General features: G+C 46.3%; 1 protein-coding gene and 1 long non-coding RNA gene across 3 annotated transcripts in view; one reads left to right on the top strand and one right to left on the bottom strand.

Moving 5' to 3' along the window:
* Positions 1-24695, top strand: part of LOC308582837 — an 83616-nt gene that overhangs the window by 27025 nt on the left and 31896 nt on the right. The window lies entirely within an intron of this gene.
* The window catches only part of LOC308582807 (utrophin-like), a gene marked incomplete at its 3' end in the record, with an annotated part of 196543 nt that continues 193594 nt past the window's right edge, over positions 21747-24695 (bottom strand). For both annotated transcript variants that reach the window (XM_081186281.1, XM_081186283.1), the window contains one exon: positions 21747-24053. In XM_081186281.1, coding sequence (XP_081042407.1) covers positions 24045-24053 — 9 coding nt within the window. The remainder of the gene's footprint in view (positions 24054-24695) is intronic.

Below are 24695 nucleotides of genomic sequence, written 5' to 3'. Positions count from 1 at the left end.
CACTGCTCCATAGTCGAGATAACTTCACCTGGGTGCAAAATGTGTTGCAACCTGAACATGACCTCATCAGCAGTTCTCAAAGAATGCGAGATGGGATAATGTTGTTCAAGGTTTTAAGCACCGATACTTTAAGGCGGCCTTGAAAACATTCAGGCAGCCAGTTTAGCTGGGTCAAAACTGGTGTTATATTCCCCAAATCTTGACCCCCTAATCAGGTGACAAACAGCAGCATTCTGGATGTGCTACAGTTTCTAGGAAGTTTTCAAATGTCCCTTCTAGATAGAGCACATGTTAGTAATCTGTTAGGCTGATCTTCTGGGTTGGGGAAAAATTCAACGGCCTTCTTTAGATGTGGCATTTTACTCAGAATCACTGTAGGGAAGAAAACAGTTAAATTCCCCTTCTTGCCAGCTTTGATCCCCCTGGTTAACAACCCCAGCACCTGATGCAATTTGTGTGTGTGTGTGTGTGTGTGTGTGTGTGTGTGTGTGTGTGTGTATAAAACCCCTCTGAAGAGGTATTTAATGTCATGTGAAAGCAACATACATATTTCCGTAGGCAAAATGGGAGAGGGGTCATATCCAGAGCAGTTCTTATACAACATCTGGCTGGATTCAAGACTCATGATGCAACATTAGTGCCCTGTGCAGGGACACGGTTCTACAATTACTGCTTCATCAGTGTAGCTGTTTATGGATAACAATGGCCGTCAGGATATGCACTGAGTTTTGTAATGAAATAGATTTTTTTTAAAAAATGCAGTCCTAACACCTCTAGCAGGCTTACTTTTGTGCATTATATGTAACTCGGGTTACGTACCGTCCTCCTTACGAATGCTTCAGGTAATGAGCTCCACTAACCCGGAAGTAGATGCCCCTAGTTGCGAACTTTGCCCCAGGATGAGAACGGAAATCGCCCACCAGCGGCACGGCAGCAGCAGGAGGTCCCATTAGCAAAAGCGCACCTCATGTTAAGAACAGTTTCGGCTTAAGAACAGACCTCCAGAACAAATAAAGTTTGTAACCGGAGGTACCACTGTATCTGTAAAAGTTTATGCTTTAGATCTATGTTCTGTAAAATAAAATAAAACAAACCATTAAAATATGTGATTTAAATACTGTTCAAACAAGATTTTCTCCTGGGAACATTTACTAATGTAAAGTGTTTGTTGCTTGCATGCGCTTCAGAGAAGTAAGGGAGAAATAACCATTTTATTCAGCCACTAAATATTTGAAGTCAGACAAGCTACAGAAAGGAAGTCATAAAGAGACCGAAACATTTATAGAAATGGAAAGGAGATTTTCATAACAACCTGATGAACCATAGAAACTTAAAAATAAAATCAGGGTAGTGAACTAAAGTGAACTAAAATCCAGAAATACAGTATTAATATTTAGGGGCAGTTCTGATATGAGTTTGAAGGAATTGTAAAGAAATTTTATTTGATTATCTGTGAACGCTTAAACATGTCACCCATTTTAAGGAGCAGGCAGTTGGACTTTATTACTTCATGCAGGTACCAAGGCTGCTGTGCTGTCCATCAGGAGGAGGAATTAATCAGTGTTGCATTTCCTTTGATTACCAGCAAAGGATCCTTTGGTGCCCCCCTGGCTTTTGAGGTCAGGAGTGTGTTTTCAGCCGGCCCTGATGTATTTGAGGAGCTGGCCTCCTGCAGACAAAGATATTGGGAGATTTCTGCAGGCATTAACGTCACTCAAGGCTTCACTACCACATTTTGAACAATGATAAAGACTGCATTTCATTCCCCAGCATCGTTTTGAAATGCAGATCCCCAGGAGAATGAGTCAGGTAAAGGAGTTCACATTTCAGAGGGTTAGCTCTCCAATTCCTCCACAGCTTCACTAAAGAGTGAAATATGGCAAAAACCAAAACATTTTCTTTTAGTTCAGCAAGTTGCTGCTGCCTGTGTTCAGTGGAGGGAGCCACATAAACCTCACCACTTGCTTCTGGTGCTTTTCCATTCAAGAAAGCAAATTCACAACTCTGCTGTTTCTCCCACACTAAACAACACTTCTTACTGTTGTTTTAAAGTGTAACAGGAATGACTGTGGAATAAGCCCTGAATGCAGATCCTGTGTTTTGAAAAATGATGCCGAAACTTATTCTAGTGACTTTTCCTTTTAATGATGATCATATTTATTTACTAGCAGCTGCTGCCAGCTCCTCCCAGCTGCCAACCTCCCTCTCCTCATATCTGGCTAACCTCCCTCTCCCCCTCTCCTTACCGCTTATCCTAAACCTCCTTAAAGCTCACCCCAGCCAGCAACCGCCATTTCAAAATGGTTACACAAATATCACTGATTTATATAAAAATGTAGCATCAGGAAAAGGGCTGGGGTCCCTGCACTCTTCTGTCACTGCCACCGCCAACACTGGAGGTGCCACCTCAGCCAAGAAGAGGAAGAAGAAGAGGAAGAATTTGGATTTGGTATCCCGCCTTTCACTCCCTTTAAGGAGTCTCAAAGTGGCTAACATTCTCCTTTCCCTTCCTCCCCCACAACAAACACTCTGTGAGGTGAGTGGGGCTGAGAGACTTCAAAGAAGTGTGACTGGCCCAAGGTCACCCAGCAGCTGCATGTGGAGGAGCAGGGACGCGAACCCGGTTCCCCAGATTACGAGACTACTACTCTTAACCACTACACCACACTGGCTCACAAGAGGAAGCCTTTAAAATACAGGTTCTCTTTTCAGGGGTGGTGGTGGTGGGGTGTGAATGAAGGAGAATGCGGCGCCGACCCAGGATGTTTTGCTGCTTAAGGCAAAACAGAAAATGCCTCCCGCCCATGGCAACTGCCACTGAATCCTCCGCCACAGACTCTTCTTTCCCCAGCTGCCACCTCCTCCATCGTGCCCTGAAGGCCACAGGAATTGGTGGCAGTGGAAAAGGAGTCGAAGGAGTTAGCAGTAGAGAGTAGTGGTGGCAGGGGGTGACAAGAACAGGAGGTAGCAAACAGTGATTTATCCAGAGCCTGCCGCCTGAGTCTGCTGCCTCACCAAGCCTCATGGGAGGCTTTGTCCCACCAATCCTGAGAGAAAGACTTGCCTTATCTATCAAAGCCCATTTTTCATCATTTATAATTATAAGAAACTTTGCTACAAGGCAGAAACGTGGTTGCCTAGCCAGGGTTGTATTATGTGTTTTGAGCCCTGATTGGGTGGAAACCACTCCAGGGCCATGTTTTCGTTGTTGTCTCAAAGCATGTGCACTTGACTATACTAGAGACTAATGGCTAGTCATCTATGACATGGATTTATGGTAGCATTGAATTTGGTATTACCAAAACATGTCCCTTGTCTGATCATATCATGCATCTATTGCCCAGTCCAGTAAGGGGACTACGAAGGTATGTTTCTTTCTTGCTATGGCTAGGTTGATGAAGGACTTCACATGTAAACTGGTACTGCTTATATCATGTTGTTCCTAGTCTGGAAACCAGAAATTAACTCCGATCAACTATTTGAAAAGAGAAAGGGGCGTTTGTGTGATGTAGTCCTCTCCCACCTTACACTAGGATTTGGGCACATGCGTATAGACCTAGCACTATCAACACAGTTGTATTACCATAAGTACTTGCATACTTCAGAACAGCTGTGCATCTTCTGCAGGGCAAATTAATTTTCTTCTAATCTTTTCCCCTTTATTAATTTTGGATTTTGCTTTTAAAAAAATCTGTAGGTGGATTTTTAATCTGCAGTTGACACTGTCATTGACTGACTAATGCTTTTATCCTTAACACCATAACACTAATGAGATTAAATATACAGTGGTACCTCGGGTTACAGACGCTGCAGGTTACAGACTCCGCTAACCCAAAAATAGTACCTCTGGTTAAGAACTTTGCTTCAGGATGAGAACAGAAATTGTGCAGCAGCAGCAGGAAGCCCCATTTGCTAAAGTGGTACCTCAGGTTAAGAACAGTTTCAGGTTAAGAACAGACCTCCGGAACGAATTAAGTTCTTAACCCAAGGTACCACTGTATATATTTAAACAATACGGCTTTTGTCTGGGAATGCTTTTAATTAACATTAACTATTTGGTAATGTCTTCAAAACCAATTAGCCAAGCCTCATCAGAATTCAGTTTAGCTACCGTAAATCCAAGTTGCTGGCTTTGTAGTTTCAAATGCAAAAGTCACTTTATTTCTTAAAAATAGTTTTTGGAACATGTTTGTTTCATTCTGAAAAAGCACAGTCAACCACTGGGAGTTCAGTCCCGATCTCAAAAGAGAGACTATGTAACAGTAATTGTTTATGTGAAAGATTTCTGGCTGAGAGCTTCATGTTTGTGTCTGTTTGTCGTGTTTGTCGTGTTTATTCTTAGCTTTTGCACCTAGCATATGAGATAGAAACTTTAGAAGACATTAGAACAGACTTTTCAAATCCCACATGACAGAAAACAAGATGGCACAAACAAAAATCTAATTTTAAACTTGGAAAACACATCATGCATGCATGGCAGGTCATCTGTTTGAGCCTATGAACTCATAAGCAAATAACCATGCTGACATTATTGCAGCCTGTTAACCATTGCGAGTAACTGTGTGAACAGTTCACTTGTGTGTCTGAATATTTGCAATGCCAGCTACTGTTATGTATTTTAAATATTTTATAATCATAACTGTAAAGTATAAAACCAGCAGCAGATACTTACAAATGATCCATTTAAAAGTAGTCAGGGAGGAAGCCAGTTGTTGCTTCAACAGAAGGGCATTCCATAAGGATGGGGGCACCAACCTGATAGATGTTCTTGGTGGACATATGAGCAGGGCCTCCATGGTCAATCTCGGGGCTCAAGCAGGTTCATACAGGTAGCTTGGTCTGAAGCCATTTTAAACTGTAAAGGAAGTCAACCCTTTAAATAAGGCCCAGAAATTCGCTTGTAGGGAAATCACAAGATGGTATTTTTCTCACCATGGAAGTAGCTGCTGTGATTTTCTAGGATGCTTCAGTTTAGATGTTCAGTGAATCACAAAAAGGGAAATTGAAAGTCTGTAAAAATGGAGCAGCTGCACTCCAGCTTTTCACTTTACAGACTGCACCATAATCCCTTTTGTTTTGGATAGCAAACCAGCATAGGATATTATGCCAATGTACAGGTGAAACTCAGAAAATTAGAATATTGTGGAAAAGTTTATTTATTTCAGTAATGCAACTTAAAAGGTGAAACTAATATATGAGATAGACTCATGACATGCAAAGCGAGATATGTCAAGCTTTTATTTGTTACAATTGTGATGTTTCTGGCGTACAGCTGATGCAAACCCCAAATTAACAATCTCAGAAAATTAGAATATTAAATGAAATCAGCAAAACAAGGACTGCAAATAGAGCAATATTGGACCTCTGAGAAGTAGAAGCATGCACATGTACTCAGTACTTGGTTTGGGCCCCTTTTGCATCAATTACTGCCTCAATGCAGCGTGGCATGGATGCTATCAGCTTGTGGCACTGCTGAGGTGTTATGGAAGACCAGGAAGCTTCAATAGCAGCCTTCAGCTCTTCTACATTGCTCGGTCTCATGTCTCTCATCTTTCTCTTGGCAATGCCCCATAGATTCTCTATGGGGTTCAGGTCAGGCAAGTTTGCTGGCCAGTCAAGCACAGTAATCCCATGGGCATTGAACCAGGTTTTCATACTTTTGGCAGTGTAGGCAGGTGACAAAGTCCTATTGGAAAATGAAATCAGCATCCCCATAAAGCTTGTCTGCGGAAGGAAGCATGAAGTGCTCCAAAATCTCCTAGTAGACAGCTACGTTGACCCTGGACTTAATGAAGCACAGTGGACCAACACCAGCTGATGACATGGCTCCCCAAATCTCTTTTCTGATGAGAGCAGCTTTTGCATCTCACTTGGAAACGAAGGACCCAGAGTCTGGAGGAAGAATGGGGAGGCACACAATGCCAGATGCTTGAAGTCCATTGTGAAGTTTCCACAGTCTGTGTTGATTTGGGGAGCCATGTCATCAGCTGGTGTTGGTCCACTGTGCTTCATTAAGTCCAGGGTCAACGCAGCCGTCTACCAGGAGATTTTGGAGCACTTCATGCTTCCTTTCGCAGATGAGCTTTATGGGGATGCTGATTTCATTTTCCAGCAGGGCTTTGTCACCTGCCCACAGTCCCAAAAGTATGAAAACCTGGTTCAATGCCCATGGGATTACTGTGCTTGATTGGCCAGCAAACTTGCCTGACCTGAACCCCATAGAGAATCTATGGGGCATTGCCAAGAGAAAGATGAGAGACATGAGACCGAGCAATGTAGAGAGCTGAAGGCTGCTACTGAAGCATCTTTGTCTTCCTGGTCATAACACCTCAGCAGTGCCACAGGCTGATAGCATCCATGCCATGCCGCATTGAGGCAGTAATTGATGCAAATGGGGCCCAAACCAAGCACTGAGTACATGTGCATGCTTCTACTTCTCAGAGGTCCAATATTGCTCTATTTGCATTCCTTGTTTTGCTGATTTCATTTAATATTCTAATTTTCTGAGATTGTTAATTTGGGGTTTTCATCAGCTGTACACCATAAACATCACAATTGTAACAAATAAAAGCTTGACATATCTCGCTTTGCATGTCATGAGTCTATCTCATATATTAGTTTCACCTTTAAGTTGAATTACTGAAATAAATGAACTTTTCCACAATATTCTAATTTTTCGAATTTCACCTTTAATACATGGAGCAATGTCGAAATCCTCTGCTGAAACCAACAGCCATCATACCCAGAAGTAGAACAGAACAAAGCTAATCCACAGTCCAGAGCTCAACTGGAAGGTGACTGACAGGTGAGACTGAAGAAGAGGCGCTGCAAGCCCTTTAATGTCAGCACAGTTTGCACCTCTATTGTTTGGCATTAGCTGCTATTTCATTATTATGTTATAAGGTGTTATACTTGCCAAGCAGAAGGTGCACAGGCACTGATAGCATTAATTGTGTGTCACTGGCATATCTAGGATTGTGTTGCAGAAAGTTTCAGAGCCATAAAGGGTAGTTCTACAAAATTTATTTGAAATATGCCTGGCCAAAACTAGTACTAACAGTTGTATCAATGTATCCTGTTCGAACTAAATACATGTGTTTGGAGACACTTAAAGGAGATTCACAGCTCCTTCTCCTATCCCTTTTCTTCTTCTCTGCCGTTCCCCAGACACTCTTTGAACTGGCTACTGATCAGATCTCTGACAGATGGTATATATATTCCCATTTTCCTCAAACATCTGGCAAGGCTGATCTTAACTTGTAACTTATTCAGCAAGTGGTGCTTTGAGGCCTAGCCATGAAATCGTCCTTCCAGTGATTTGCACTTAAAGGGGAGACATCAGAGATTGTCCTACTTAACGCTAACATTCCATGACTATTAATCTGGTATTAGTGTCTTCCCATTTAAGTGCCTATGCGGTCTGTCCTATTTGAGAATGATTCTGAAGTGCCATTTTCAGTGGTGCTAACACACCCACTTTGATTTGTAAGCCTCAATTTAGTGCAAGGAAACAGTAGCAGGGTTCTGTTGAATCCAAGTACAGTGGTACTTCGGGTTACAGACGCTTCAGGTTACAGACTCGGCTAACCCAGAAGTAGTACCTTGGGTTAAGAACTTTACTTCAGGATGAGAATAGAAATCGTGCAGCGGTGGTGCGGCGGCAGCGGGAGGCCCCATTAGCGAAAGTGGTACCTCAGGTTAAGAACAGTTTCAGGTTAAGAACGGACCTCCAGAACGAATTGAGTTCTTAACCCGTGGTACCACTGTATCGGGTCTTTGCACACTTTGTGGAAGAGTCCCATCTGAAATTTCACAAGAACATTATTAGTCCAGTGCCAGTGGTAGCATCCACACAGATGTCCTCCTCCTGGGCAGTAGGGCAGGATGCGTAGTCTCAATCTAAGCAATGGCTGGTCCTGGTAGTCACAAGGCTTAAGCAGGGCAAAGTCTAGAAAAGTTATTGGGCAACTTGGCTCTCACCTTGCTTCATATGCCCACTGCAAGAGAGGATTTCATCCATGGGCACTCAGGGAAACGGAGATATGGCTGCAGTGAAACCAGGGCTTTTCCCCCAGAACTTGCCAGAACTAGGTTCTGGCACCTCTCAGGTGGGCGCCATTGTTATTATAAAAGGACAAGGAAGGTATTAATGGTGAGTCCCAGCATCTCTTTTTCTAGAAAAATAGCTGTCAGAGCTGCTTGAAGATCCTAGCTCACAGAGGATCACGCTAGCCAGCGATCATTAAGTAAAAGTCTTTATTGAATTGCAGTTTCCATTCTCACGCTGCTGCGCGCAACTCTACGTCTAGTAGCTAGATCGGCGAAGCTCCGTCTGAGTCTCCGCCCCTTGTGCACCAACTTAATATCCTAGCCCTGCTCCACCTTTTCCGCCTGACTGTCCTCCTCTGGGTCCCTCTACCCCCCGGGGTTTCTTCCTTCCTGGATTCTTCTGACGCTGACCCGGACCCTCCTGCCTCCTTGCGCCGGGCTTTAGGACCTGGTTCCCTTTCCGGGCTGCTTACTGCGCCGCCTTCCTCTGCATTTGAACTTGGCGCGCGCGCCCAACCTTCCACTTTCCTCTTAACCGTTTCTTCGCTCCCCGATGGAGGTGTGGCCACTCCTGACTCATGCCCTCCCTCCTGTGGTGAGCTGCCAGCGCTTGCCCCCTGGCTCCCTTCTTCTTCCCTGCTCCCTGGCGGTGACGCTGGTCCCGATTTCCAACTGCTCTCCCCTGAGTCCCCTCTGGCTCTATCTTCCTGGGGTGCCCCCCTAGACTCCCCCCTTGCCCTGGCCACTGGTGCTCCTTTCTGTGAATCCTCTGATTCACTGGAAAGACTAGGAGATCTCGGGTCGTCGTCATCACTCATCTTTTCTTCTGCCTCCTCCCCTTCGCTCTCTGTTTCCTCCCTTGGCCTTGCCTCTGCTCCTAAATCCCTGACATCCATCCCCCCCTCGAAGCCCCCCATTCCCCCCTCCCCTCCTTCCGGTGCTGGAGCTGGGTGCTGCTGTTGCAAAGGGACGAACGTCGGATATCGTTCGCTTCCCGTGGCGGGCCTCCATCTGAAGTCTCGCGGGTCTTCCTCCCTGCTCTTGTCGACGACGGTCACCTCCGCTTCCATCTCTGTGCCGCCGTGCTCGAAACCAGGGTCGTCCCCGAAAACGTCCATGTCCGTTTCTCCCTCACTTCCTCCTGGCGGCGTTGCTCGTCCTGGGCCTTCCAGCCACCTTCTGCGGAACTGCTCCTCTGGTCTATCGTCCCACCAATACGAGGGTTCTGATGCAGATCCCGAGGGTGACCCCTCCGGGGAACGGACGTCTTGTGTCGGGTCCTCTTCCGAGTCGAACCCCCGGAAAGTGCTGGCCGAAAGCGTGGGCGTGAAAAGCCAGTCGTCGAAAAAGTCTGCTGGCATAGGTCTATGTGGGAAGAGGGCATGAAACTCGTCTTTGAGTAGAGGTTCGTCCAAGGCGTAGCCCGGCACCCAGCTGTTCGCACTGGCCGGGGTGCCCTCCTTGGCGAGAAAGTATTCTACCCCCTCTTCCCCCCATCTGGAGTCCAAAATCTCCGTGACTTCGTTGATGCGCTCCTTCTGTGCCACTCCCGCGTGCCCTGTTCTGTCTCTGACCGGACTCGGCGCCGTTCCGGGTTCCTGGAACCTGTGCGGTGCCTTGTAGGGAGTGAGCACCGATCTGTGGAACACCGGATGCATTCTGGAACCCTCCGGAAGTGCCAGTCTGAAAGCTACCGGGTTGACCTGCTCTTCGACTTGGTAGGGCCCCAGTTGTTTATGCCCTAGTTTCTTCTTGGCCAACGACCTGGCCGGCACTGCGTGGGCTGCTAACCAGACCCAGTCTCCCACGTGGAGCTCTTCGCCAACCCTTCTGTGTCTGTCCGCTTGTACCTTGTATGCGTGTTTGGCCAGCTCCAGGTGGCGCCTCAGCTGATCGTGGACTTCCTGCAGCTCCGACGCGAACGCATCTGCCGTCTGCGGCTCCCCCTCCCCCATTCTTTCCAGTCCTGGGAAGGTTCTGGGGTGCCTCCCGTTGTTGGCGAAGAACGGCGTGACCCCCGTGGACACGTGCTTCGTGTTGTTGTAGGCGAACTCGGCAAGCGGCAGGTAATCCACCCACGTCGCAGGCTGTTGATTCGCATAGCATCTCAGGTACTGCTGCATGATGGCATTGACCCGCTCCGCTTGCCCGTTGGTCTGCGGGTGTCTCGCCGACGCCAGGTTGATCTTGACGTTCAGGAAGCCCATCAGCTTCTGCCAGAAATTCGAGATGAACTGCCGCCCGCGGTCGGACAGAATAGACCGTGGCAGACCGTGAACCTTGAACACGTGGTCTATGAACAGTTTGGCGGTTTGCTCCGCCGTGGCCACCTTAGCACACGGAACGAAATGGGCCATCTTGGAAAACAGGTCCACCACCACCAGCACTGCCGTCTTGCCCCTCGAGCTGGGCAGATCTGTGACAAAGTCCAGAGCCACCCTTTCCCAAGGTTCGACCGGAGTTTGCAGCGGTTCCAACAGTCCGGCCGGCGGTCTGTGCACTGGTTTGGCCCTCTGGCAGGTGTCACACCTCGCCACGTAGTCTGCGACCTCCCCTCTCATTCCAGGCCACCAGAAATCCCTGGCTACTAATTCCACCGTCTTCTCCTTGCCAAAGTGCCCGGCCGTGGGCGCGTCGTGCAGCTGCTGCAGCACCTTGGCGCGAAGGTCGTCTCCCGGCACGTAGATGGCCCCTTTACGGATGAGCAATCCATCTCGTAGCTGGAAACCGTCGGCCACAGCCTTGCCCCTTTGCACCTCTGCCATCTTTGCTTGCGCGAAGGAGTCATCCTGCAACGCTCGTCGCACCGCCTCCAGGTCCACGGTGGCCGCGGCGCACGCCCATACTGTTGATGCGAAGATGTGCATGGCTGCCGCTGGCGTTGCGTCCTCCAGATACTGTGGCTTACGGGAGAGGGCGTCCGCCATGATGTTAGTGTCCCCCGGGACATACTCTATGCGGAAGTCGAAGTTCGCAAAAAACTCAGCCCAGCGTATCTGCCTCTGGTTTAGGAACTGTGCCGTGCGCCAGTGCTCCAGATTCTTGTGGTCCGTGCAAACCTGCACCGTGTGCTTGGCGCCGATCAGGAAGTGCCGCCACGCTTTGAACGCTGCATGAATGGCCAGCAACTCCCTGTCCCAGATGGTGTAGTTCTGCTCGGACTTGCTGAGCTTCCTGGAGTAAAACGCTCCCGGTCGCCACACCCCCTGCTGGTCCTTTTGCAGCAGGACCGCCCTCACGGCTCTGTCCGAGGCGTCTGTCTCCACCCTCATCGGCCTGCTGGGGTTGACGTGAAGCAGCTGCTCTTCCGACGCGAAGAGACGCTTGAGTGCCTGAAAGGACTGCTCCGCCTCCTCCGTCCAAACGAACTTCTTTTTCTTGGAGCTAAGCGTGTCTGTGATGGCCGCTGTCTGCATAGCGAAGCCCTTGATAAACTTGCGATAGAAGTTCGCAAAGCCGACAAACCTTTGGACCTCTTTCCGGTTGCGTGGGCTCTTCCAGTCCAATACCGCTCGAACCTTGGCGCTGTCCATGGCGAGCCCCTTGTCAGACAACTTGTAGCCCAGAAAATCCACCTCCGTCACGTCGAATTGGCACTTCTCCAGCTTGGCGTAGAGCCTATGTTGCTTTAGTCTGGTCAGCACTTCCTTGACGTGCCTGTCATGCTCCTGCGGCGATTCCGAAAAGATCAGGATGTCATCTAAGAAACAGACGCACGTCTTGTAGAGAAGTCCCGCCAACACGTGATGCATGAAAGCTTGAAAAACGTGGGAGCCATTTTGCAGTCCAAAAGGCATAACTCTGTATTCGTAGGTACCCAGTGGCGTGAACATGGCCGTCTTCCACTCATCCCCCTCCCGCATGCGAATGAGGTTGTACGCCCCTCGCAGGTCTAATTTGGTGAACACTTTTCCCTTCCGCACCTTCGCCAGGAGGTCGTCGATTCGGGGCATGGGGAAGTCCGACGGCTTGGTCACACTGTTTAAAATGCGATAGTCCACGACCAGTCTTTTTTGGGGCGTGTCTCGCTTTTTAACAAAGAATACAGGACTGCCCCCCGCTGCCTTGGACTCTCGGATGAAACCGCGCTCCAAATTATGATCGATGAACTCTTTGAGTTCCTGCAGCTCGTCCTCCGACATGGAATACAGTTTCCCTTTAGGCAGCGCCGCCCCCGGCAGCAGGTCAATTTTGCAGTCATATGGTCTGTGAGGGGGTAGCCTGTCCGCCTCCTTCTCGCAGAAAACTTCCAAAAATTCTGCGTACTTGTGGGGAATCGCTTGCAGCGTGCCTAGCAGCAGCTGTGACTCCTCTTCCTCTCCTTCCTGCCGGTGCATGATGCAGTGTTCAGCACAAAAGGAAGAGCCGAAGACCAGCTGCCTCTGGTACCAAGCCAGCGTTGGGCTGTGCTTGTCCAGCCAACTCATTCCCAATACAATGGGCGTATCCGATAGTTGAGTGACATTGAAGCTGATGATTTCTTTGTGATTCCCAAGTCGCATCGCCATTGGCGGCGTCTGCTTCACCACTTGCCCCCCTAGCAACTCCCTGCCATCCACCGTGACAACCTGCAGGGGCAGTGTGGCCGGCAGCAACTGTATAGCGTGCTTGTCGACAAAGTCCTGCCCTATAAAGTCCGCGTTGCTGCCCGAGTCCACTGTGATGGGCACGTCCATGGTGATTCCATTGGGCAGCTGGAGAGATGCGGTGAGCCTCACCACTGGTTTGGGCGGGAGGGGGTTCACGGGCTGTAAAATCTCTGGGGACTGCGGCACTAACACGTCTGGCTGGGCCCCAGGGCCTCTTCCTCCAGCCAGACTGCTTCGTTTCCCTGCTGTGTTCCTCCTTGCTGCGTTGCTGCAGTCACCATTGCCGAGGCTGCAGTGAGCTTGTGGAGCCTCTGGGGACACTCTTTCGCCATATGCCCTGGCTCCTCACAGACGTAACACTTCCTGTTCCCTCTAGGAGGCTTCGCTTTCACTGCTGCCGGTGCTAGGGCTCTGGTTGCTGACTGAGCCCTTGCACCTCCAACCTCCATAGGTTCGGCTCCTCCTCCTGGCGGAGGCGTGGATTGCGCCCGCGCTGCTTCTCTGGGAAGGAAGGAGGGGCCCCTGGCTGGTTCGCGCCCTCCACGCCCTTCGTCCCTGCTCCACGGGCGTTCTTCCAGCCTCACCCCCACTGCCAGTGCCCTCTGAACGACCTCCTGGGTGGTTCGGGGTCTCTCCCCCCTCGCGATCTCATCTTTAATCGAGCTGTGCAACCCCTCCCAAAAGAGGTCTCTTACAGGGGCCGAATCTCTGTCCCATTCCAGGGCACTGACCAAGGCGAAAAAGCGGGCATGGTACTGCCTGACGCTGGCCCTCCCTTGTCTTAGCCCATGCACCTCCTTCCGGGCAAGATCAACGTCAATGCTTGATAAAAAACACCCATCCATCGCTTTAATAAAGGCATCTGCATTCTGGAGCGCCGGATCCTTATCTCTCCATAAATTGCGTAGCCATGCTTTAGCATCCCCATGCAAATGAGACATGATGAATCCCACTCTCTCTTGCTCATCTCTAAAGTCTTTATGCAGCAGTTGCAGTGCGCACAGTACGTCTGCTCTAAAGTTGGGATACTGTTGCAGGTTCCCATCGAAGTGAGAGACCAGCCCGCCTGTGCGTCTCGCCAACCCAATTCCCTCCTGCCGGGGTGTCTGCTTTGTCAGCACATCTAACCTGACCTGGAGATCCCTGCAGGCGGCAGCTGCCTCCTCCTCTCTCTTCCTGGATGCGAGAGCCTCGGCATTCAGTTGTGCCACTGCTTTTCTGAGTTCCTCTATCTGCTGCTCAGCCGTCATGTCGTCTGCCGTTCGTGAGCTCGCTAGTGGGCACCTGCTTCTCTCCCCTCCTCGAGGTTGTAGATGCCCACAATTGAGTGAGACGGAGCTTACTGTCAGAGCTGCTTGAAGATCCTAGCTCACAGAGGATCACGCTAGCCAGCGATCATTAAGTAAAAGTCTTTATTGAATTGCAGTTTCCATTCTCACGCTGCTGCGCGCAACTCTACGTCTAGTAGCTAGATCGGCGAAGCTCCGTCTGAGTCTCCGCCCCTTGTGCACCAACTTAATATCCTAGCCCTGCTCCACCTTTTCCGCCTGACTGTCCTCCTCTGGGTCCCTCTACCCCCCGGGGTTTCTTCCTTCCTGGATTCTTCTGACGCTGACCCGGACCCTCCTGCCTCCTTGCGCCGGGCTTTAGGACCTGGTTCCCTTTCCGGGCTGCTTACTGCGCCGCCTTCCTCTGCATTTGAACTTGGCGCGCGCGCCCAACCTTCCACTTTCCTCTTAACCGTTTCTTCGCTCCCCGATGGAGGTGTGGCCACTCCTGACTCATGCCCTCCCTCCTGTGGTGAGCTGCCAGCGCTTGCCCCCTGGCTCCCTTCTTCTTCCCTGCTCCCTGGCGGTGACGCTGGTCCCGATTTCCAACTGCTCTCCCCTGAGTCCCCTCTGGCTCTATCTTCCTGGGGTGCCCCCCTAGACTCCCCCCTTGCCCTGGCCACTGGTGCTCCTTTCTGTGAATCCTCTGATTCACTGGAAAGACTAGGAGATCTCGGGTCGTCGTCATCACTCATCTTTTCTTCTGCCTCCTCCCCTTCGCTCTCTGTTTCCTCCCTTGGCCTTGCCTCTGCTCCTAAATCCCTGACAATAGCACTGGGTGAAACTCATCTTCTTACTTGGAAATACGTGTAGTTTGCATGCTAGCTGCTGTTTCTAACTTTAAAGTAGGAAACACGGGGAGAGGGTAGGATACTGACAGGCTCACAAGCATAGGCTCCCTTGCTTTTTCTGAGCTAGCTTCTATTAAACATTGTGCTGTTTTGATTTATTCCACTTTTATAGTGGACAATGATTACTTTCAATAATTTCTTAACAGATGATGAATTTTCAGAACTTGATAGAATTTTATACAAGCACATAGTAGCTTGGGGGTACATTTTTAAGCAGACTGGATTATCTTGTTTGTTTGTTTGTTTGATGTATGACAAATAATTACACTCTATATTTCCCAGAGCAATGTTTAACTGCTGTTGTATGTGCTTCTTTAGTAAAACAGAAAAAATGTGCAAGAAATGGCATCCCATCTTGTTGCATTATTGAGAACACTCTGGAAGGGTGATTGATCACCTCTCGGTACTGTAGGAGACACAGCGGCCTAGTGAAATTTGTCAAAGAGAGTTAGGGCTGCAGGCAGAGCAGGTGCTTTGTCTTCCCTGTTGCCTGAATCTCTGGCTTGTATTGTTATTACTGCCTAGAAAGAACAGCTAGAAAGATATTCCAGTTCAGAGCGGCATCCTGTTATTGGGCCTGGTTGAACCACTGCTGCGTGCGCTAGAAACATCTAACACTGTGTGATCCTGTCAGAGGCAAGCCTCCCACTCAACCCCTTATTTCCAAAGAATCCATACTCTCTGGTTGGTTCAGTGAACAGGGCTATTACTGAAGCCCGGTGGAGCAGAAGCAGTTATTCTTCACCTTAGGTTTTGTGGCTCCCTTCAAGTCCACAGTCCCAGCTTCTTAAAGTGCAGATGGAAACTTGTCATTATCCTCTTATGGGAAGCAGTGTTGACGAACTCTCTAGCATTCCTTCCAGGGATCCCATCCAGCTTCAGTACCTGATCCTTGCAGGGTTTTCCACTTTGTGTTTTTTGTTGATAAGGGCTAGTCCGGATACATTAGACTCCCCTAGCAGTAACAGCACCATTCCTTCATGTCTGTTTCAGGAGCAAAGGCACTTCATTTGAGTGTAGAAGTGGGTCGCTGGTACTCTGTGACTCAGACAACACTATGAATCTGGAGAAGTTGAGCACCCTTCCTAGGTGTCATCTTCCCTTCTTTTCACATGATCAACCTAGCTAACCATGCATTTGGGTGAGGTTCTCTTTCACTTTTGTCCCTCCTCTATAGATCTTCCTGGATCACCCCAGGCCAATCAGCGTCTGCTCTCTCCCCCCCCCCCCGCAACATGTGCTGTTTCAGACAAGTCAGTGGGTGGTTTGCCAGCCTCCCATAGGCTTCTTGGGGCTGCTGCCAACAGGCCCTGCCCAATTGTATGGCCTTCAGCTCAGGAGGGGAATGGCTGGCTCACAGCTATCCCTGTAGTTTCCCCACACATGGATAGTGCTGAAAATTTTGCATTTCTCTGGTTCAGACTTGCTGGGCTAATAGCTAATGAACCATAAAAGTTATCATAGGAAGTGTGACAGTCTCCCTTTGATGAAAAAGTGTGCACCCATGTGAGGGCAATCACTATACTAATCATTCTTAACAGCATTCACTACCAAAGAGCAGGGGTGTGAAACTGCAACTTTAGGCCGTGTCTTTTGAATCGTTCCCTGAAAGGACTACATGCCAGTCTCTGCTGTGCCTTCCATAACCTGCCCAGTATAATTAATCCCAGAGGAGCATGATTAAATCCTGAGATGCAGTTTCAGAGGGGCAGAAACAAGGAAGGAAGCTTACCTGTAAAAACAAGAAGAGGAGCAGCTTGAAAGGAAGTAAACTGCTGAGGCACAATCAGAACACCAGTGTAAAATTTTTAGGACAGGCAGAAAAATAACCACTCCCATTTCTCTTTCCAAGCCGCTTGGATTCTATAAATCTCCTTTCTTCTCCCCATCAACCCATCCATGACTCCTTGTGCTGTACTGGAATCAGGTCGGCCGGTTCCACATGTCCTTTCTGTGCTGTGCACCTGTGTGCAGTTATAATCAGAACATGTCTGTTAAGTATACTGTGTAAGCTTACCCAAGAGGTTAAAGGTAAAGGTAAAGGGACCCCTGACCATTAGGTCCAGTTGTGGCCGACTCTGGGGTTGCGGCTCACATCTCGCCTTATTAGCCGAGGGAGCCGGTGTACAGCTTCCAGGTCATGTGGCCAGCATGACTAAGCCGCTTCCGGTGAACCAGAGCAGCGCACGGAAACACCATTTACCTTCCTGCTTGAGCGGTACCTATTTATCTACTTGCACTTTGACGTGCTTTCGAACTGCTAGGTTGGCAGGAGCAAGGACCGAGCAACGGGAGCTCACCCCGTCACGGGGATTCAAACCACCGACCTTCTGATCGGCAAGTCCTAGGCTCTGTGGTTTAACCCACAGCACCACCCACGTCCCCTACCCAAGAGGTTAGGTCATTCCAACTACCGGAAGTTTGGAAAAAAGTAGTTGAGATAAACAATGATAGTTTGGCAAAAGAAAAAGAAACCATCCAGCACTATCCACTCTGCTTAAACAAGATTACATCTGTTTTAAGATTACCTTCTTTATGTAAAACATCATCATATTGTAGCAGGAAGCAAGTTCATCAGCGCCAGTCAGAATCTAGGCCACATGAACTAATTCTCTGAGACCTGGTGGGTGCAGTGGAGAATTTTCTAGTGCAGAAATACAGCTAATGTTTTTCATGACCTTTTTCATTCAAGTGAAACACTTCATTTGGGGAAAAGTAATATGTTTAAAACCTCAGAAGACAAATTGGTTGTTAGTATAACCAAATAACTTCAGATGAATTGTCCAGAAAAAAGAGGAAATTAACATGTTAGAACAGAGCTTTCCAAACTGTGTGTCACAACATCTTAGTGTATCAGCTGCAGTGTGTAGGTGTGTCTGTGAATGTTTCCCATGCTGGAAAAGGGTTAGTTTAACCTGCTAGTGTAATTGAATTACTGTATCGCTAAAAGCATGTCTAAAAAGTGTGTCACCAACATGAAAAGTTTGGAAAGCTCTGTGTTGGAATATGATAGGAGGGCAGCAAAGCCATTTTTGAAATTGAACTTTATTGCATTATTTGTGTATAGTAATTCACATGGTTTTAATCTCCCCATGCACAATATTCTAGCTAGGCATCTGTCTAATGAACAAATTCTTAAGAACTAAGGAGGAACAAGTTTATGATGCACTAGGTATTGAAAATCTTACTATATATTGCTGAGAAGACAGCAATGTGATTTTTTAATATATAAAAAGGGGGGGGGGAGAGAATCCTATTCTTTGGTAATACTAGGATTCCACAAGAATGGAGTGCTAAAGAGTGTGTTCATTATATAAATCTCGGAACAGCTCAGCTCCAAGACTTATCGTACCTGCAAGTAAGGCACAGCTGTGACAGCAGCACAATATTACAAAACATTCCAAAATCTGTCACTCTTGACAGCTCTGCAAGGACAGACAAATCAGCTCAAATCTTTTACACTGGAGTGCTAGTCCTATATGCAATGCCACACATCAATATGATGCCAAGCAGCCATTCTAAGTGCAGCAAAAGGGCAAAATATGTATGACATATTTCTTCTTTTTTTAAAAAAAGGCTTGGATTCTGAAGTTTTGAAATTTAAAGCTTTCCATGGCATGCTGAAGCTTTAAAGAAGCATGGCTAAATACTCTTTCCAAAATCAGAAATGTTGTTAAGCTGCCAGGACCCATTGCAAATGCATCTGTTATCCCGACAGATATTTGTTCTGCAATCTTTCAAAGCCTGGGAACATTTCAGACCTTTCAACATTCTAATGTGTGTCTAAGATTGGATAAAACCATCAAGCGCACACCTGTCCCTTGTTATCCTGGCTTCTCCCTCGTCTCCTCTATGGTCAACATTTAGGCTGCAAGTGCTTCAAAGACATTGGCTTCTTACTCAGATTTACTTACCTGGCCTCTTGTGCTGATTGGTAACAATCTGAAGTGCTTATGCTGGGCTCTCATGACAGATCAGCAATTCAGTTGGTATACTGCCCCCCCCCTTCAACTCTCCGGAAGTTTGCTCCTGCCTTGTCTGGGGAGACTGAGAAATTCATGGTGCTCTCCCAACATACCATGGCCCCAAACATATATCAGGGCACACTTGGATTTGGTTTTCTCAGCTATCCAGGAGAATGGTGATCTGAAAGTGGAGGAGTCATTTCCTACTGAGGTTTAGTCTTTCAGTGGCTTTACATTTACAGGGTTGGGGAACCTATTAGAATGGCCCATCCCTGGAGGCTAATGGATTTTGATGGATTCCTAAGAGCTCTTGGGGATTTTCCAGCTGGTATGGCTGAAACTCCTGTCCTGGATGCAGTAATGGACCAAGATGAGGGTTTAAAAAATCAAGGCTCAAGCAAGATGAAATGGAGGTACTACGGGCAAGTGCTATAAACCTGTTCTGAAAGGAATGCAGTCCTCTTAAAGCATTGAGTATTCAGTCTGGACAAGCTTGCTGTATCCAGCATCTTCACTAGAGTCTCAGGTGGCCTATGTGGGTTGAGGTGTTCTTTAGCTGATTTGTTAGTAGCAGCCATACCTGGAAGGACATAGAATGGCCACAAGTTACCCAGCCATATTGCAGTTTATTGCACATGAGGCTGTCTTTGAAAATGATCTGGAAACTGTAGCTGGTCCAAAATAGGAGTGCATTTTTATTAAGTGGCGCAGGACATTTCAATCACATTATGCCAGTGGTTTGTCAGCTGCAATGGCTCTCTGTGCACCTCTGCCCAGTTCAAGAGCTGGTCACCCGAAATATCACTTTCTCCCATATGTATCTTCCTGAACCTTACAATCCTCTTCAGAGGCCCTCCTCCAAGTGCCACCAACTCCCAGTGAAGTGAGGCAGATGGCTGCTAGGCAGAGAGCATTACTGGAGTTCAACTGGTACTTTCTTCGTGGTATTTTACAGAAAATGATCCAGGCCTTTAAAAACTAGGCTTGTGGTGTGTGACTTGTTTCTGTCTTTTTCTCAGTAAGAATGCAGCTGCTCTTCCTACTACACAGCCGTGATTTGGTAGATTTTTTTTGTTCCCTTTCCTCCCATTTTAGATTTTGATGGTCTTGGAAGTGCTTTTCTTACCATAGCTAGTAGGACACGTACGTTTCACTCCAGTATGAAGGTTAAGTTTGGGGCTTGTCGGTTTAGAAAAAAAAGGAGATGAAAGGGAAACATGGCATGCAGAAGTGGGGAGAGGTTTTTATTCTAATACAAGAACCCCAGGGTCACCAAGTGATGTTGAATGTTGGAAGATTGATGTCATACCAGGTCCCAGTCAGATTCCAAATAGCTCATTCTCCAGCAAAGATGCAGACTACCCCAGTCAGGAGACCATGGGGAACAGACAGAAACCCTGAGCTCCAGCACTGATCCAGAGGATCACAGCATATAGGGTGAGATGGGATTAGGTGGGCCTCTGGAATTTTCTTACCTTCTTATTTTAACTTGATCTAGCAGTACTTTTGAGATTTACAGAGAATATCGGACGTTATTCTTTTTACATCCTGCCTTTCCTAAGAACAATGGAATTGTTGGTAGATGTGTTTTGCTTTTGCATAATCCCATCTCTTGCACCATAATTCTTCTCTAGCTGTTGTTGGTTTGTTTCTGTGTTGAGTGTTTGATAGTTATTTGTATGTTACTTCCCCCACCACCACCACACATAGTCTGGTCCTGATTTAACTTGTGTCCAGTACAGTATTTGTAGGTTGTGTATAGTATAGTATAGTATAGTATAGTATAGTATAGTATAGTATAGTATAGTATAGTATCTACCTTGCTGTGTCCGTGTTCTTCGTTGTGTGTATTGCAGGTGCCTATGTTATGCACATTCACACACACCCCTTGCATACACATCCAGGAAATATTATAGTAAGCACAATCCACTGCAATGGTGTACTCTTACAGATTTCTATAAAATGTCATTCCCTCCATAAAAGATGAAGCAGGAGGGTGGCAAAGGTCATGGTGCCCCCAAGGCTGTTTCTGGGAGGGGAAACAGAGGCAACAGGATCCATTCCAACCCAATCTGCTGTAAAGCTACCTATCGCACACCCCTTATCTTTGTAAATTTGGAAGGCTTCATCTGCCCCCCAGAAGTGCCTAGTAGGCCTGCAAACATAATCTGTAGTTAATTTTTTCATTATAATCAATGTGGAGACACCCTAAACTTCAGAAGACTGCAGGACGACTCTGCCTCAGATATGAAGTGAAGCCCTGGCAATTCTGAAGTGAATCTGCCCATGGTGGATCTCCTCTAAATTATAGGGTCTGTTGCTATCTATAGCATGGTGTGGGCTCTGTACTATCACTCTGCATTGCTTCATTTTTCATGTGGGGGATCCAGTTTTTCCAGTTGTGATCATGCTGGGCAGCATCCTCTTGGTGACGACACTGTGCTCCAGCCTTGTGGTCTCTGGCACCAGATGCATGCTTCCTCCATAGAAGGAACAAATTTAAATCAGTGCCACAGCCTCTAAAAACTGATTAAGCTTAATGTCTAGTATGTTTAACATCGTTATAAAATCCCACTGGTTATAAATTACGTTTCCTGCCAGAATACAGAACGTTATATTAGACATGAAAGACCTGCTGAGCACAAGTCAGTGGAATTTAAAAATCGTTCTGCCATTGAACAGGGCAACACATATTGATATTTTCAATATTAATAGTATACTTCAAACCAAGTTCACTGATTGGTGGTTAGAATTTAAAATCTGTCACCAGCAAAGAGTGATTGCTGGCAAATATGCATTGCTGAAGATGGAAAATGGCAGAAATATATCCACTGATTTACTGAGCTATATTTTTCAGCTACATAGTTTATTTTCATAAAGGCACCTTGAAGTCTGAAATGTTCTCATACAGGGAACAAGCTTCTAAATGTTGTTTACTTCTAAGATGAAGAATATCAAACAGCCTTCACTTAAAAATTAATTTTATTCAGAGTGAAAGTCATACCATGTAACCAGATTAGAAAAGGGAAGTGTGATAGTTTAATACCACAAAATTCAAAAGAACTACATACTTTGTTTTGAGATGTTACTGCAATGTATTCCTTTTATTTATCAGTGTCGGAGGAAGAATATTACAATGTAAGGTTTTAAGTAGCTTTTACTTGACAGCAGAGGACAGAATTTACATACAAACACAGGCAGAAAAACAATTCATACATAACCTTTCAGTCATACCAAAAAGCCCATCATATCCATTACTGGGATTTTTTTCAGCTAAAATGTTTTAAAAGGGGGCTAACTTTTTTGTTGCTGCTTTTGCTTTGATGTGACCTGGTAAAATAAAATACCTTGCAAAAATCAGAACATCGAGTGGTTTCCAAAAGTAAATACTTTTTAAAAAATGGATTTGAGGTAGAAAGGTGGTCATGGCTTTCCTTTTCTGCAAAACATTTTTCCTTCTCAAAATATCTATACCAAAATATATTTCTTTCTAGATGAAAAATCCACATATTAACCTGCTTTTCTGTATCTTGCTTTTGGCAACACTCCCCCCCCCCCCACGCTAAAAAAAAAATAATACTTTTCATTTAGATAGCACTTTGAGTCATGAGTATGTAACATATATTACCTAATTTGAGCCTCATAATACCTCTGGGCATAGCTGTTAGTATTAACAGCACCGCTTAAGAGATGGGAGAAGTGAGTGGTTACAGTGATGTTTTATTAGGAGAAGTAAACACCATGCCAGGAGTATTACTGCTCCTGCTATGGGATCATTATGGAGTCATTATTCTGTTATGCGTCCCCTTGCAGAAGGCAAGCAAACATTTGAGGCAGGATTCAACTGAGTCCCATCAGTGAAAGTCGCCCTGTGCAAGGCCTTCTGCTCCTCTCAGGAAATTGGCTTGCGGCGGGATCAGCAGAACCGCCAGAACAGTGCATGGGGGTAGGAGTTGTGGGGATCGTTCCATCTGGCAAACCAAAACACTTGCCCTCACTGAATGGTCACTTTTACGCAATGCTAAGTTCTTCCCTGCTTTTCTCCATCCCAAAAAATCAGAGTTGAATTTCTCCAGCGCTATTTGGATGCTCCAGAGATGTTCATTGCACATCTCACTGAGCAAATGATTTTTATTTTTGGTAATGAAAGCAGATACCCATGCAAATCCGAAAATGTACTAGTGAAGGAAAATGCCCAGCTACTTACTTGAAGTATGGCTGAACTTCCCCAGAGTTTTCTCTGCCTTTAACATGATGTTAAGGGAGCCATTTAAAATGTGTACAAGTTGATACTGATTGAAGTTATCCAGGGCAGACAACCTTTCTGATATAAAGGCAGAACACTTTACCATTAAACTAGTCAGAGCTCCTTCATTTATTAACACTACCAAAAAGGAGAATAAAATAATTTCAAGTCGATCTGAGCCATTGCACTGGGTGATTTACACAATAGGAGTTCACAAAATTTGGCACATTTAGACCATAATGCCCCCCCGCCCATAATAGAAACAATGTATATTCAGAATGATTTTATTAAGTCAAAATTCAGCTTAGCTCACATTTTAAAGTAAAAACAAAGCCTGGATGGAAAAGATCAGTCTGCATTCAGTTGGGAGTAAGAATCCATTAAAATGCCATTCTAGTGCCAACAGCTACTGCAGTTGAATGAGGTTAGCTGGGGCAAAATAGAGTCTCATGTGCTCATACACAGCCAGAAACGCTATTTGTCAAATACTAGGGGCTGTGAGGGTTATAGAAGCTGATATTTTGTCCATGTTTTGAAACTATTAGGCTAAGTATAAATAACCTGTGCAGAATGGTATGTGTTGGAAGAGAAGTTACTTGAAACAGTAAATGCAACAAGCCAAAAGGAATGTAAAAATGTAACTCTTTGCTCCAAACTCAGTATGCAGTTCACGTCAGCAATATCAAAAGAGAATGGATATAAACCCCCGCCCCTTTTCCTGATGCTGCATATTATATAAATCAGTGACATTTGTGTAACCATTTTGAAATACTCCGCGGTTTGTTAATTTACAGTTGCATAGAGAGGGAAAGAGGAGGGGAAAACACACACAATATTATATAAAACCACAACATCCTCATCTTTGGGTAGTTCAAGTGTTTTCCTATTTGAAGTAAGAACACACAGAGCTAACAGTATGTTACAAGGTCCCATGCAGCCGTATGATTATTGGCGTCTGTAGAAAAGGAGTTGCATTTAATGTCAGGAAGAGTGGGCAGTCTTCAAAACAGAAAACTTCACATTGCCTGAAGTCAAAGGGGGAAAAGAGTAAGAAGAAATTATTATCTTACATACTGTTCTTAGGTAGCAACATCATTCAACATAAATATTTTGAATCAAGTTCTGAAAGAATGGCCATTTCTGCAACAGCAGAAGGTGCTGATGCACAGCTTGCAGAACTTGATGGGCCCAATGGAAACAACACCTAACCATGGTTTGTTTTTCTTACCTCTATATGCAGTCCTCTTTAGCAGTATCTAAAAGGGTGGATTTACAACCTCCAGCTTCTAGGCTTCACAAATATATCATGCCTCCCACAGACAAGACTTAGCTTGGCAAGTTAAACCAGTTTCACTGTATGTTTGTGGCCTTTTCCAGATTTAACAAACCATAGGTATCAGTAATGCCTGCAGTGGACAATGGTGATCAACCCTAGAGGGTCCTGTGAGCTCCTCATATTGCAAAACAAAGTGAAAGGGTTCAAACAAAATATTGTTTCTCTCTCTTGTTTAAACTAAAAACACACACAGGCACAAACCAAGATTGTGCAGCGAATTATGGCACACTTGCCATGGGATCCCAACAAAAAACTACAACTTCCTGCAGTAAGCAAGTCCTGGCGTGGTTGTAACAGTTAGAAGCATATTGCCATCAATCACCAGACTGAA

Source organism: Podarcis bocagei (genome assembly GCF_964188305.1).
Source record: "Podarcis bocagei genome assembly, chromosome: 3".
Classification (NCBI taxonomy): domain Eukaryota; kingdom Metazoa; phylum Chordata; class Lepidosauria; order Squamata; family Lacertidae; genus Podarcis; species Podarcis bocagei.
The sequence above is the reverse complement of the archived record's forward strand: the minus strand, read 5'-3'. Positions and strand labels throughout refer to the sequence as shown.